Here is a 14,667-nt window from a genome sequence, read left to right as displayed (position 1 = left end):
CTTGCCCTTCTGCACCGGAAGTGGCTTCTTCTTCTGCAGATTTCTCCGTGCTAACGAACGGCTAATGCTAATTCCAAGTCGTTAAATGTATGAAATAGTCCTACATTAAAGTCATAAAAAAATACAGTTATAACGGCTACAAAGCTCGGGAGTATACTTTGATATGGGGGACGCAGAGTTTGCGGACGAAATCGCTCGGTTGTGCTACGAGAGTTTCAGCCAACTTCCCCCGAGAGGGAAGCCGGAGCCCGGCAGAGAGTGGACTCTGCTGGCCGCTGTGGTCCGACTCTCCCGGGGCTCGCACTCCCGAGCAGGTGGGTCCCCCTCCAGTCCGTCATTGGAGTATTGGATCCTGAAGTGCACTCATATGGAGAGCGTTTGTTGTGAGATTATTTCTAAATTCCATCTTGCAGTTGAAAAGCAAGTCGTGTCTCTGGGAACTGGAACTAAATGTATCGGCAAGTCGTCCATGAGTCCGAACGGTTCGTGACCTCCCGCTTCTTCTCCGTGTCTCCCTCCTCCTGTGTGACGTCACGTGCCACCTGTGTGTCCAGGTGATGTGCTGAATGACAGCCATGCTGAGGTCATCGCCCGCAGAGGCTGCATCAGGTCTGACTCGTTGACGGGTCGTGGAGGTCATTCGGGGCCGTGGGTTGCGTCTCTGATGGTTGGGTTTGCAGGTACCTGACGTCGGAGCTGCTGCGAGCCGTGCGAGGAGCCGACAGCTCGGTGTTCCAGCCGGCAGAGGAGCCGGGGAAGTGGAGGCTGCAGCCCGACGTCTCCTTCCTCTTCTTCACCAGTCATACTCCTTGTGAGTCCGAGTTTGTGAGTGTGCGCCACCAGAGAGGTCCTTCTTTTGGGACTTGAGCTGGGTTTGAGAGCAGTGGGATGAAACGTGACCTCAGGTGGAAGCAAAGAGGACATGGAGCTCCAGCTCACTGGGTCACAGGGGTCAGATAGTGAGGCGGAGTTGAGCTGAGAATGAGCCAAAATCTCATTTCCCACGAGTGGAAAAGTCGATCGCTGCTTGTTCAGTCCATTATACAAGAGCAGATCAGATTTATTGAATCGATCGAGTTATTGTTGTATTGATAGCTGGTGGTTGTAGCCGGATCCAGTCACAATGTCATCAAGTTTTATTAGTTGAAAATGGGAATTGAAATTGATGAAGTTGAAAATTGAAAACATATTGTCGCCCACTGGGGGGCGCTCGCGTAGCGCGCCTTGAGGCAGTACACTGGAAACAGGACTCAACACTCTGTTGGAAGACTCACCAAAGGTCGTGTCCCACCAGGCGGCGATGCCTCCATCATCCCCATGGCGGAGAGTCAGTGTCAGCCGTGTGCGTCTGTGCAGTCCCACCCCCGGAAGAGGAAAGCTGAAGAAACCGTCAAGAGAGCGAAGCAGCCACGGCTGGTGGAGCCGACGGTGGTCGACGCGGACCCGTCACAGAATCACACCTCAGACTCTCAACTGGACCCGACGCAGGACATCCACCGCACAGGAGCCAAGTGCGTCCCGGGCGGCCCCGCTGACCCCCTGAGCCCAGGCCTGGGGTACCACAGCACCGGGCTGCTGCGGGTGAAGCCGGGACGAGGAGAGCCCACGGTGTCTCTGTCCTGCAGCGATAAGCTGGCGCGATGGTGCGTCCTGGGCTTCCAGGGGGCGCTGCTCTCCCACTACCTGCAGGGGGCGCTGTACTTCAGCACCGTGGTGGTGGGCAAGTGTCCGTACAGCCAGGAGGCCTTGCACAGAGCTCTGGTCACGCGGTGAGGACTGAGGAACCTTGTCCAGTAACAGTGCCCCCTGTCTGTGACTCTTCCCTGATCAGCGACTCTGTCTGTCTCCAGCTGTGCTCGCACGTCAGGACTTCCTGTCGGCTTCTGCGTCACCCCTCCTCGTCTCCTGCAGTCCAGTCTGGAGTTCCCCTTCAGTCTGAGCCCGACGGTGGCTCGGCACCGGCCCGGCCAGGGTCGCGTGTCGCCCTGCGGGGCAGGTGAGCCTCCTCTCCTCTCAGTCATGACTCGTGAATCATGACTCGGTCCTGACCAGGGTCCTGGGTCTGTCCCCGCAGCCATCAGCTGGTGTCGCGTCCCCGAGCTGCCTCTAGATGTCACCGCCAACGGCTACAAACAAGGAGTCACCAAGAAGGACCTGGGCTCGGCCAAGTCCAGGTGCTGGACCCTCGACCTTCTGACTGGTGTTTGAGAGTCTGAGTGACGCTGGTGTGTCTGCAGGTCTCTGCTCTGCAAACTGGAGCTCTTCCATTCGTTCCTGTCCCTGGTCTCGGCCACCGAGCCGGCTCAGCTCCCAGAGACCCTCAGGTAAGTTGGGCGCTGGGTCACCACGAGGGGGCGCCATAGCTCGCCGGTGTGCACTCATGAAAGGCTCTTTGTGGTGGGGAGGAAGAGACGCAGGAAACACAAAACCGCCGGTGTCAGAGCTGATGTCCCTTTTGTTCCCGACACAAGGAGGTCATCTGTTCCTCTCCTGCCTCTCCGAACGTCCTGAAAATCCACACTTCATTCAGTCAGACCCACAATCCGCCTCTCACAGCAGCAAAACACAGACTGAACACTGTAGCTTCACCCCATAACACTGAGCCGCTTCGATTCGCTCCTTCTCGTCGCCACTAGCTCTCCATGAAGCTGAACTGCTGTAACCATGGTGACCAGCGTGGCGATTACCTCCATATATTTTTGGAGTGCAGCCATTAGCAGCTCCATAGCGCCACACCTGGCTCTTGCTAACACGAGGTAGCACACTAGCTCGTCTTCTGCTCTTAGCGTTTAGCTGGATGCTACAGTGCTCTGAACTCACAACTCACCTCCACCCCTGCTCCGCCCCTCAGTCACCTCACACACTGCTGTGCTGCTCGAATTAATGAAGGAGGTGTGTGTGTGTGTGTGCATAGCCACACTTGTAGGGACCAATTCTTGGATAGACACCTCCTTGTGAGGACATTTTGGCCGGTCCCCATGAGGTGACGCCTCAATTCCAGGGTTAAAAAGCTTCAAAATAACAGTTTTGGATGGTTAGGTTTTGGGGCAGAGGCTGGGGAAAGGTAATGAGAGGTCCCCACGAGGATGGCGTGACAAACCCCTGTGTGTGTGTGTGTGTCTTCTGCGCAAGAGAACAGGGATCCATCTATTCTTCACTGCTCTGCTTGATAACCTGATCTCAGCTCAGTGACACACACTCTTGTTTGTATCTCTGTACTTGTGGGGACCTCTCCTGGCCATCACCCTTTCCCCAGCCTCTCCCCTTAAGCACATGGCTCACCTGAACCAGGACTCTGAACCAAACTTAGACCCAGTTAGAATCACCCAGAAAATCCCAAAAAAGTATACGGTTTTCACAAGGATAGTGTTTTGTCAACCGCCTCCACACACACACACACACACAGCAAGGTTGTTAGAGAGCCTGTTGTGTGGCCCAGATCCTTGGGTCCGGACGGGCCACTCTGAGTCTCCCTCTGCTGTTCACGGCGTGTGTGTCGCTGCAGGTCAACCCACCTGAAGACCTACCTGGACTACAAGATGGCTGCCTGCAGCTACCAGGACGCCTGGCTGCGGCTGCGCTCTCAGGTCTTCCCTCTGTGGCCGCGCTGTGACCCAGGCCTGCTCCACTTCTGTTGACCCAGGTCAGTGTTGGGCTCCCCTGCTCCGTATTGGTGGGCGTCCCGGGACGATCCCTCCACCGTGGTTCCGTCCCCGCTCTGCTGTGGCTCTGGCAGGATCCAACACGTCTGACCAGCCAGTTCCTGTGAGATTCACTACTGTCTACTGTAGCAGCACAACCTGAAGTGCTGCTGGTCTCTGTGAGGACCAGGCGAGTCTGACATCTGAGGTCTGACATGAAGACCCTGAGAGGGTCCTCTCACAAGCGCCAGTCACCTACCACACAGTAGTTCAGTCCAGAGAGTGGATGCTTTTATTGTGAAAACCACACCACAGCGTCTTCAGGAAGTGAACTCAGTGTCCCTGATGTCATCAGGTCGCTCCACAAATATAAAAAAAAAACAATAAAAAAAAAATAAACAAAAGAGACAATCTAATCTGAGCGTCGGTTGTTTTGCTTTCTGCCTTATTTTGACTGAAAACTGTTTTGAATTCAAATGCTTTGAGAGAAGTGAAATTAAAGAGGTATTTTACTGATTCTTTTTCTCCTGCTTTGTCCCTGCTGCAGGGGGCGGAGCCTATCTCAGACTGTCTCAAAGAAAGAGAACTGAACTGAAACAATAACCTGCAGTCCAAAAATAGTGAGATGAAGAAATCATCTTTTAATAAAGCCAATGTTTTCTATGATGGAAAACGTAAATAGTAGAAGTGAAGATAATATAAGATAGTTGAAGAGAAAAGGTGTGTGGGGTGGTGTTGAATAAAAAAAGAGCTCCATGGCAACCGTCTATTTTGCTATCTAGATGGGGTGGAGGGGCACAGATCAAATGATCAGACCTTCTTCCTTTTAGGTTCATAATTCGGCCTCCCTCAAATATTTCAGTGGAGATTCAGCGAGTGAAGCTGACAGGAGGAGCGTCCAGGGGGGAGGAGGAGCGCGAGGTGTCGCAGGTACAGCCGCCCGAGAACTGGTTCCACAGTGGCATCTACGACTCCCACCAGTCTGGCTTTTCAGAGCAAGCTTGCCTCTCTGACAGAAATCCTTCAGGGCAAACTGAGCCGCACATTCAGGACCCCAGACTTCTGAACCAGGGATGTTAGTTGAAACAAACCCAATTATTTCCAACCCTACATTATAGGAAATTCTGAACCATAAATCAAGAAGTATTATTAATGAGAGGTGATGTTTCCAAGACACACGTGTGGTTTCATAGATTTTATTAAATATTCAGCTTTTATTCACATGATTTGGCTGTCAATTGGAGCAGTTGTGTGGTGGTCACCTGGAGAAGCGCAGCTCCGAGTGACGTGTGAGCGCGGTGTTGCTGGGTCTGGAGCTCTGTGTGCTGCCCCTTGTTTGGTAGGAAGTGTTGATAAAAACAATGCTTTGATAGAAAGTACTGCCGCGTGGGAAGTACTCCTCAAATATTCGGCTAAAAGGTCATAGCTTGTACTGCGAGTCGTGTTGATGCTCTTGTTCCCAAAGTCCCGTCGGACAGTGTCTGCGTGTGTGTGTGTGTGTGTGTGTTGGGAAGAGACGAGCTCCGCCAGGCAGTCAGTGGTGTTCACCGAAGGTGTTCTCCCCGCTGTAGGCCACGTACAGGAAGCCGTCCTCGTCCTTCTCCTTGTCGTACAGTTGCCCCATCGTCAGACTGGAACAGGCAAGAGTTTCAATCATTATTTCCTCCACTCAACTTTCACCGCCTGCTTCTCTTCCCCTGCAGATGGCCACTTCCTGCCGTCTCCAGGAAGTTTTGACTCTGTTGATCGTCTACTGGCCTCTACCTACGTAACAGATCACTTCCTGTTTTTGTTTTTCACATTAAGAGCCTGTCAGGAGTCTGAGAGACTCACTCTGGGCTCCAACGCGCACCTCAAGTTACAAGTCAGACCCTGTTCTTTCCTGCCAGCACAGCCAGCTCCACTCAAGGGACTCGCTAAGAACTCAGTGAGTCCAGCCCACTTCCTGTCAAGCAAAGTGACTACCTTGGACACGTCGGACTTCGCTATATTGTGGGTTTGACTCGTCCCGATTTCAATCTGAAGAATCGGTGGCAGCTCAAGTCAGTGCGACTCACTCGGGTTTGTTTCACTTGTGGACTCGTCGTCAACGTGATTCCTGTCGAGCAACTCAAGTCACAGGAGCTGTTGAAGTCAGGACTTGGCAGACTTCTCGACTGAGTCTCGGTCGCATGACAACTTGGTGAGAGTGACTCACACTCTGCTCCGTGTCTCACGTTGCCAGGACTCTCGAATGTAATGAAGAGTGCAAGACGTTTTGTAGCAGCTCGACACAAACAGACGACTCGCTCCGCGGCAACTGAGCATTCCCGACCTCTGACTCGAGTGTAACATGGACACACTTGGACTAAACAATGGCACACTTGTCCACAAGTATCCAGCTCCTGCGCGAGAGAGATGCTCCAGTCAGATAGACCTGTTCACTCCTGTGGGACTCAGGGATTTCGTCTTATCACTTCCTGTCAACATAGTCAGGTTATAGGGACTCGCTCGGACGTGGAGTATTTTCACAAGTCTCCGATGTTCTCCACCGCCACAGACTGGGATGAAGAAAGTTCATCTCTTACAGCTTCCAGTCAAGCAGCTTCAGTCACAGGGACTCACTTGGATATGTGTGACTCGTGCGGGTGTGTAGGATTAAATGACCCTTAGATTCGCTCTACTTCCCGACCAAATTCTGGGAACCAGGTCAGAGCATGGTCCGGTGAAACCCGGGTCAGGGTGCGGCGGGTCACATGATCTGACGTTCGCAGATGGGCCGATACGCGAGTCATTTGAAACCCAAACACAGGCAATCAAGTCTTAGTCGTGATGCGCTCGAGTCGACCCGCTGACCTGGACTGGGGCACGGTTTTGTCGATGAAGAGGAAGATGGCTTTCTCTGAAGGCAGCTGGATGCGTTTCCTGATGATCCACATGAACTGGGCCACCGTGATGTCAGACGGCACCAGGTACTTCCTCTTGTCGATGTCCACGATCTGAGAGCCCGACACCTTCTCCACGATCACCTGCAGCACACACACACACACCTGAGGGTTGGCAACATCTTTTGAAGGGAAAACAAACAACAAAAACATTTGAAACACTGGACAGGTGGAGACATGAAATCAGGATTTTCATGGAAAATGAAGGGAAGCGAGTGCCAGCCACGACCTCAGGCCTCCACAGAGCAGTGTTGCGTCACAGTTTGCTTCACCGGCAGCTTCTCTGAGGTCCTCTGGTTTCAGTCGGACTGTAACTGAACTCTCGGGCGGCACAAAGGTCCGAGGACTTGTGGGTGCAGCAGGAACAAAACCAGGATCAGATGTACCAGCTTTTGTGGTCCACATAAAAGCAACAAACCCGTCGGACCTGTCGGTTCCGTCCCGCGACACTGGGTCAGAGGTCAGCCAGCCGCGTGTCCCGTCCTCCTCTGGTGGACACTTTTTTAAATAAACTTTATTCATCTTAATAGGTGACTTAATTGATTCCAGGAGTGGATTTAGTCAGGAGCCGGGGCAGAGCTGTTCCTCTCGCCACCTGACAGAGCGCCGAGCCTTGTCTCAGATGTAGGCGAGGCCCCTGGTGGACGGGTCACCGGATCTGTCCCATTAACCCGCCCCCCTCCCCCGCCACTCACCGGCACTCTGTCGGGGTATTTGTTGCGTATCTTGGCTGACTCCACACACCGGTGCTCTGCAACAGAGAGGGTCACAACATGAGGCCCAGGCCGTGCTGTCCACAGGTCCCGCAACATCCAGCGCAGCCGCCTCCCGGGGGGCCGGCAAAGATCAGACAGGCTGCCGATACCGAAGCGATAAGCACCTTTCTCCGCATCCATCAGGGTCAAGGGTCAGGTGAAGCTCGCAGGCCTGTCAGTCACCTCGCCTCCTTCTATCGGGTTTAATCATCTCCCCCGCCTTTGTTTTGCGCCGCTACCTTTCATTCTGCTGACGTCACGCTCCTCTGAAGTGCTATGACGTCAGCACTTTATTGCGTTCTAAATGGCGTCTGGCTAGGTTCGGGTAAACACCGGGCGGAACCAGGAGCGTCACATCACCGGACACCGACGGCAGCGCCTGCTTCTCCCAGCGAGTAGCTCCCGCTTGCACGAGCGCGAGCACGACGCCATCGGCGGCGGCGGCCGAGGGTGTTGCGGGACATGACGAGGCGCCTCTCCGTCATTACCGAGCGAGTGGTCCTCCTTGAACATCCACTTCATGGTAGCTGCTTCCCCCGCGCGAAGGCGTGACGCTTGCAGGTGTGGCGGGCTCCGGAGGCGTCAAAAACATGCACTTAAACAGCGACGAAAACAAAACAAAATATCTGATGGAGCGTCCGAGATGGCTCGCTGGGGGTGACGTCACCGTCTGACAGACAGACGGATGGATGCTGCGTTCAGGGGCTCTCAGAAATTACGAGTGACGCGCCTCCATGTTTGTAAATATTATTCTTTTCTTACATTCTATCAGGTAGGGATACTTGTAAAAAATATATATATAATAGATAGATTAGAAATAGATTACATTTGCCCCACAGTGGGGCAGCAACAGTTACAGACAATAAAGAGTACTTCGAACAAATAAACAAATTAAATAAATGTTTGACGATGAACAATAAAGACACCAATGATCAAACAACGCGTGACAAATAAATAAAAAAACATCATGACAAAATAAAAAAAAAAATAACAGCGAGTGAAAAACAATAATCAGGAAATTGCAGCTGAAGAATGTAAAAATAACAGTCCTTAAGAAATCAAACCTATTTTCCAAGCTGATTGAGTTTTAGATTATTGAGCAATGTTACACGTCTAACTGCACTGTTCTGGTGACCTGAATGAGTCACATGATAGGGGATTTATTTTTGTCATTCAGTGCCTCCACCTTCGCCTCTCTTCGTCCTCCTCCAGTCTCACCTTCCGTGCACCTCACTGCTGTCTTCATCTCCAACATCCCCGGTCCAACTCCGTCTCTCCTCTGCACAAACCATCTGCCCTGACTAACTCTGGCTCCCAACTTCTCCACGTCCCACGGATAGGCACCAGTCTGAGCTTGTCACTCCCAATGACGACCTCAGCATCAAGGAGAGACAAGGAGGCTAAACTTTATATGCAATCTGAGTCATGGGCTGAACAATAAGCAACATATTGTTGAATATAAATTGAAACATCATCATCACATCATATTTTTAATTGAATCAAATCAAACTTAAATTGATGGGTCATAATCAACTTTAGTTATGAAAAGATGGAAAATAATTCCAATAACAAACATAGATATTTTAATCGTTACTATAAATAAAACTATCGCTTCCCGGTAAGTGACAGGCTCTTACAGCAACACAATATTTATGTCTTTTTGTTTGTGAAATAATAGCAAAACAAAACGTGTGTTAAGGCGAACACAAACTCGAAGCGTGTAGGGTCATGTGACCCCACCACGTGATCCGTGGCAGTCATGGTAACGGAGGGAAGCTCACTTGAAAGATGGCGGGCGCTATGCTACTAGCTCGCTCTTGAAATCGAATTAATGCGCCGCAATAATAGATTTTAATTCAACCAAACGCACCTGACGTGTGTTGTGTGCTTTGATGTAAGGTCGCTGTCGCGGTGTTGCCAGTTTAGGCTCAAAAATAAGGACTCGTGTCGGCGTTAGCCTGGTAGCTGACGGCGGTTTCTTGGTTAGCTGGCGTCGCTTCATCTCCACGGATGGCTTTTTACGAGGTGTACGCTCACCCTGCGCTAATTCGCTACAGGACCAGTGTTTGCACGAAAGCCACGCTGTTTGCTCTGGTGGTTCTGTGTCTCACCTACATCTCTCCGCTGCTGGTCGCCTACAGAAGTCAAGGTAACGTCACGGAAACTGCGGTAAACGATTGACATAAAACCGCGAAGCCGAGATACGGTGGGACATCTGGACTGGTCACGTCATAAATGGGATATAAAATAACATAACGGAAGGGTTACTATAATCAGCTTCATTTATGTTTATGTGTTTTACTTTTATGGACGTTGTTACTTTCATATTATCCATTATTATCCTGTGGTCACCAACATACTGTGATACTGTGTATGGACTGCTTTGTGCATTTGGAAATGGAAATACCATAATAAACATCGGCGCTAAAGATATTCAATTCTGCAGACTTTGATACGTTTTTGAATAAATCCAGATTGATCTGCAGTCAAACGTGGCGAGGGCTCAAACTTCTCTAAATGAAGACAAAGAGCTTCTCCTTGTCTTGAGCTGCCGCACGACTGATGCTGTTTTCTGTCCTTGGAACACCTTCGCCCTTCACCTGCCGAGCTCAGTTGTTGTTGCTGTGTTGCAGGATTCTGGCTGAAGAGAAGCTCGTATGAGGAGCAGCCCGTGGTGAGGTTCCAGTATGAGGTGCTGCTTGTGGCCGCCACCTCCACTCAGGGACACTACGTGGCCTGGAGCACCTTCCCGCACCTCAACAACATGCTGGGGGCCAATCTGCGCATGTGCTCAGTGTCGGTGAGAAGACGCGCCGCGTGCGGACCACCGCGCCGCAGCAGGGTTCCCTGAGGCCTGTGATGTCTGTGTTGGTGAGCAGGTGCATGAAGACGACGAGAACCAGGATGGGAAGTTGGACAAGCTCTTCTTTGAGCTGAAGTTACCGCTGAGAACAGACGAGCAGGTCTTCAGCGTCCAGCTGCTTCTGACCTTCAGCTACCAGCTTTTCGTATGTAATGTTTGAGCCACTTCCTCTTCAGTAGTTCAACAGCTCCCAGCTGGGCATCATGAGCGAGAGCAAACCTGTCTGGAGAAGTCCAGTCTGCTCAGTCAGACCCTGTGACCTGCTCTCCTCAGCGCATGTCCACGGTGGTGATGCAGAGCCTGGCCTTCCTGCAGCACTCGTCCTCCGTGCCCGGAGCCAAGCTCTTCGTCAGCGGGGACCTGAGGCTGCAGCAGAGGGCTCCGCTGCCGCACCGCGGACTCCACAACCTTTACAACGTGAGGCTCTCAGGGTTCTAACAGCGCTGCTGGGTTTGATCAACAATACAGTTCCAGACGGCCGTTCCAGAAGCGAATTGTTTGAAATCTGAATCGATTTTTCCCATTACAATGAATGGAAAAAGAACTAATGCGTTCCAAGCCTTAAAATAGTCTTTTGTAGGAGTGAATGTAGAGTGTCTGCTGCAGGTGGCTGTGACCAAGTCATAAACCAAGTCACGCTCTGTCCCAGACTGGCCTCATCCCTGTCCCAGCTCCAGCCCACAACAGGACATCAAACCCTGGAGTGAGCGCTCCAGCACCTCCCCTGTGACACTCTACCACGGTCCAGTGTGGAGACAGGAAAGGTTTTACACCTCAGTATGAAGGAAAAACAGTCAGTAAATGGAGCTAACGGGACACGTCTGCATACAGAGGCTGCGTTATACACAATAACAAAGCGCGTCGTGGGTCGGCTGATCGGTCCGTGCTCGTGATGTTTTTTCTGGCTTTTTTCGGGGGCGTTCCAGTTCTGGATTTTCGTTCGAAATCCAAAGCAAATTTTTGTTCGAACTCCGATTTGTTTGAATTCCGAGACGTTCGAAAACTGAGGTGCCGGCTGCCCGTGTGCTCATGAGAAAACATGAAGCTTTTGCCCCAAAATGTCCCTTTCAGAATCTGATGTTCGTGAAGAGCTATGAAGCGAACAACAAACCAAAACAAAAAAAAACAGAATTACAGAATTTGAATGTCAAACTGAAGGAAGAGACTCAATGGAGGTAAAGAATGACAAACTACTTCTCTAGAGCCAGTGTCTGCTTCCAAACCGTCTCCAAATGTTGTCTGGGAGGAACACGTGATGCCTCCAGGGACTGCAGGTGCTTCCTCACCAGCCAGGAAAAGGAAACCTTTTTTCATCTTCTGAAGCTTCACGATTCTCCTCCGTCTCCTCCTGCACCAAACATGATCTGGCATCTTCACAGCTCATCCATGTGTCTGCTCCCCTCCCAGGTGTCGGTCATCGACGGGTCCAGTCCGTTCGCCGGCGCCTACGACCTGGAGGCCATCATGAGGAGCTACGGCCAGAGGAACCGTGAGTCACTTCACTGACGGGGGAACTCGCTCCCTGTTTTACGCTCTGAAAAATGATTTATGAAATGTTTGTTTCATAGAAAATAGATTTGGAGTAGGTCACCAGTGTAGAGCTGCAAGAAACCCTGTACATAATAATCATCATCATCATCATCATCTAACAATGATAATGTGACGTCTCATGTAATATAATAGGAGTGTTGGGAAATATAAAGGGTGATCAAGTGGTTTAATATGATGCTGAACTGAAAAGTCAATGTGGGCTCCAGATGTGGCCTCAGGCTGTTGGAGCTCATGACTCATTCACTGAGTCATGGGTGTGGGTGAGTGGCTGACGGCCTCCATCCCTGCATCAGCAGCCGCTCGGGACTTGGTCAGAGGAACAAGTCTGCTGTCCCCTGCCAAAGACTTGGGAAGGACTTGGTCCACCCCGCTGGACTGCAGCAGCTGGTGGAGAAGGTTGAGTGTCAAACCTGGGACCAAACCATGTTTCAGTCAAATGACTCCAGCTGCTGCTTTTCCCTCCGCCTGCAGATAGAGAGCCAACTTCAGTGTGGAAGACTGTGTTCGCCGAGACTTGTCCTGTCTTTGGAGAGCACTGTTGAAACATGGGGCACCCAAATGATGCAAAAACATGGACGTTTAACTCTGTTTTTCTCTGTCTGTCTTGGCTGGAGTTCTCAAAAAGCTCTGCTTTTCCTGAGGAAACGGTGTGTTTGTGTTAGCAAGAGGCCGAAACACAGAAAGGTTTGGGCGTCTCTGAACACCCAGCTGCCTGTAAACAGCTTTCTCTGCCGAGGTGTTTGTGAGAAGTGATTTGCCAGCGCGCCATTATCTTCTGTGTAGGACTGGATAGTTCTGCCGCGCCGCTCGCTTGCTAATGTTCTGTCTTCCTCAGTGTCCACGCTGCTGTGGGCGCCGGCTCCCGTCTGGACGGTGGGTCGAGCTGCCGGAGCTCCTTTCCAGCTGACGGCAGAGATCCGCTACCCCGTGGAGGTCATCAGATATCCTTCAGCTGCTGGTCATGTGATGGCGGTGGACCGAGGGGAACCTTGGTGTTTATCTTCCTTGACCTTTGCCCTCCACCTACCGCCCGGGATTCTGGGAGACCATCAAGTTTGCCTGGGTCCAGTACGTCAGCATCCTCCTGGTCTTCCTCTGGGTGTTCGAACGCATCCAGAGGTTTGTGTTCCAGAACCAGGTCCTCACCAGCATCCCGGTCCCGGCAGGGAAACCTCACCAGTCCTGACCCGACGGAACCCTGAAAATGGTGGTCAGATCGGACTTCAGATGTGAACTCCGGTGAAGCAGTCTTCACTTCCTGTTAGTCATCAGCTCGGTGGTTTCCACTTCCTGTATCCAGTCCCGTTTCCTCTGGCACCCGGAGACGCACGTCTCTCATTGGAGAATAAATTTTGTACTTTGGAGTCGTTTTGTTTGTGAGTGGTGTGACCTTGTGACCCACCGTCGCGGGTCGCTCTCACCTGATCACGCAGTCACCTCTGAGACACGGCGTTTGGTGGAGATGCTTCAGCACACCTTCAGGAACATGGACGCATCAAGCGATGACAGTAGGGGGCGCTGTGATGAAACGGCCCTCCACACGCTCGACTCTCATCTTGACCTTCAGTCTTTTTCGCTCCAGAGATTAAGAGGCTCTGATCCTCCTCTCGACGATGATCCTCAGCAAACATCAGAAGCCACTCCACTGGGGAGCAGCTCCCGGATCTTGGAACAGTACAATAACTTCCTGAAGTCTGAGAATCAATAGGATAAACTTGAGATGTATGTGTGTGTTTGTGTATCAGGGTGTGCATACTTATGAAGCATAATCCCTGGATTAGATCATGTCCTCTGGCTCCGGTTCGAGAGGGACCAGTCGCCACACCCTCCTGCTGGTGAGTCACCACCTCAGCACCACTGTCACCAAGCAGCCTGGAGTGAGTATGCACTCCGGTTTCCTCCTGCACTTTAGAAACATGAATCGTGCGTAGGTGTTTGTGCGTGTGACAGACAGTTGAGTGGACGGTGACCCGTTCCGAGGGTCCCCTGCCTCTGCCCCCAGCTAGCGGGGATTGGCTCCAGCTCCTCAAACCTGTTCTTAAATGTAAATTAAAGTAGCACTCGCTCTAACTTTGGATGGTGACGGCGGGAGTTTTGGCTGTGCATCTGTTGACCAACCTCCCAGAACAGCGCCCCCTTCTGGACTCCCGCCAGCCCCGTCCTGTCACCACAGCCACATCAGTCCTTCACATGCTTCCGTGTGTTGTCATTTCCAGTGCCAGCGGTGAGCGCTGACTCCGGCTCACCGGGGCAGGATATGAGTCTGGCTCACACAGGAACCAGCTGCATCCTCTCTGCTGCCGCATCCTTCTCCTCTGGATGATCCGGCTCTGCTTTTCCTCTGTGACCTCCGTCTGTGGGGAGAAGAGTCAGGTGATGGAAGTGCAGCGTCCCTCCCACCTCCTCAGATGTTTGGAGGCAAATGTCTCCAGGGAGCATGACCCACATCAAAGCTCGGAGGTGCGACGGAAGCACGGTGGTGTCGGGGGCCACGTGCTGGTGGCGGCTTCTGAGGTGCGACGCTACTGTCCGTCCTGTTGCTGAGCAGAGGTGCGACGTTGCTGGGACAGAGGAAGTGTGAGTTTCAGCACTGCTTCAGGGTGTAACGTGACAAGGACCGTCGAGGTGTCGCCGGCGTAACTCGAGCTGCTGGGGGCGAAGGGGGGGTTGGGAAATCACCACCAGCGGTGTCAGTGTCACTGGGTCGATGGACTCTACAAGGACCATCTCCAGAGCAGGCCACTGCCAGGACTCCTCACCTTCCTCATGGTTCCACACTCATCCTCCACCTTCAGTCTCCATGGCGACAGTAGAGCTGGACTCCTTCTACTGTTGGTGCCGACCCGTTCAGGTCAAAGGTCATCCCTACTTCTTACACTCACTCGACTCCTGGACAACGAGATGTGTTGTGATCAACCACCTGAAGGACTTTC

General features: G+C 52.0%; 3 protein-coding genes across 6 annotated transcripts; 2 read left to right on the top strand and 1 right to left on the bottom strand.

Annotated features, from left to right (window-relative positions):
* The first annotated feature begins 44 nt into the window (after positions 1 to 44).
* adat1 (adenosine deaminase tRNA specific 1) lies at positions 45 to 7,164 on the top strand. Of its 3 annotated transcripts, none has more exons than XM_053886044.1 (10): positions 45 to 314; positions 414 to 482; positions 555 to 609; positions 681 to 811; positions 1,295 to 1,769; positions 1,851 to 1,996; positions 2,075 to 2,174; positions 2,238 to 2,324; positions 3,506 to 3,643; positions 5,345 to 7,164. In XM_053886044.1, exons 1-9 carry the CDS (start codon positions 164 to 166, stop codon positions 3,636 to 3,638), a joined length of 1,347 nt encoding a protein of 448 aa, XP_053742019.1. In that variant the 5' UTR covers positions 45 to 163; the 3' UTR covers positions 3,639 to 3,643; positions 5,345 to 7,164. The 3 variants fall into 3 exon arrangements, with proteins under 3 accessions (XP_053742019.1, XP_053742018.1, XP_053742020.1); XM_053886043.1 differs by having other exon boundaries at positions 4,189 to 7,164; XM_053886045.1 differs by having other exon boundaries at positions 2,053 to 2,174; positions 4,189 to 7,164.
* gabarapl2 (GABA(A) receptor-associated protein like 2) lies at positions 4,824 to 8,008 on the bottom strand. 2 transcript variants are annotated; one of them, XM_053886047.1, is made up of 4 exons: positions 7,809 to 8,008; positions 7,261 to 7,316; positions 6,477 to 6,649; positions 4,824 to 5,272 (listed from the first exon to the last, which is right to left on the bottom strand). In XM_053886047.1, exons 1-4 carry the CDS (start codon positions 7,840 to 7,842, stop codon positions 5,176 to 5,178), a joined length of 360 nt encoding a protein of 119 aa, XP_053742022.1. In that variant the 5' UTR covers positions 7,843 to 8,008; the 3' UTR covers positions 4,824 to 5,175. The 2 variants fall into 2 exon arrangements, with proteins under 2 accessions (XP_053742022.1, XP_053742024.1); XM_053886049.1 differs by lacking the exon at positions 7,809 to 8,008 and adding an exon at positions 7,446 to 7,547.
* A 947-nt stretch (positions 8,009 to 8,955) lies between these two features.
* On the top strand, positions 8,956 to 13,092 carry tmem231 (transmembrane protein 231). The gene is made up of 7 exons (XM_053886046.1): positions 8,956 to 9,469; positions 9,954 to 10,120; positions 10,200 to 10,328; positions 10,457 to 10,600; positions 11,591 to 11,672; positions 12,570 to 12,675; positions 12,758 to 13,092. Exons 1-7 carry the CDS (start codon positions 9,331 to 9,333, stop codon positions 12,918 to 12,920), a joined length of 930 nt encoding a protein of 309 aa, XP_053742021.1. The 5' UTR covers positions 8,956 to 9,330; the 3' UTR covers positions 12,921 to 13,092.
* The last annotated feature ends 1,575 nt before the right edge of the window (positions 13,093 to 14,667 follow it).

This window comes from Synchiropus splendidus, chromosome 14, assembly GCF_027744825.2.
Source record: "Synchiropus splendidus isolate RoL2022-P1 chromosome 14, RoL_Sspl_1.0, whole genome shotgun sequence".
NCBI lineage: Eukaryota > Metazoa > Chordata > Actinopteri > Syngnathiformes > Callionymidae > Synchiropus > Synchiropus splendidus.
This window is presented reverse-complemented; position numbering and strand designations above follow the sequence as displayed.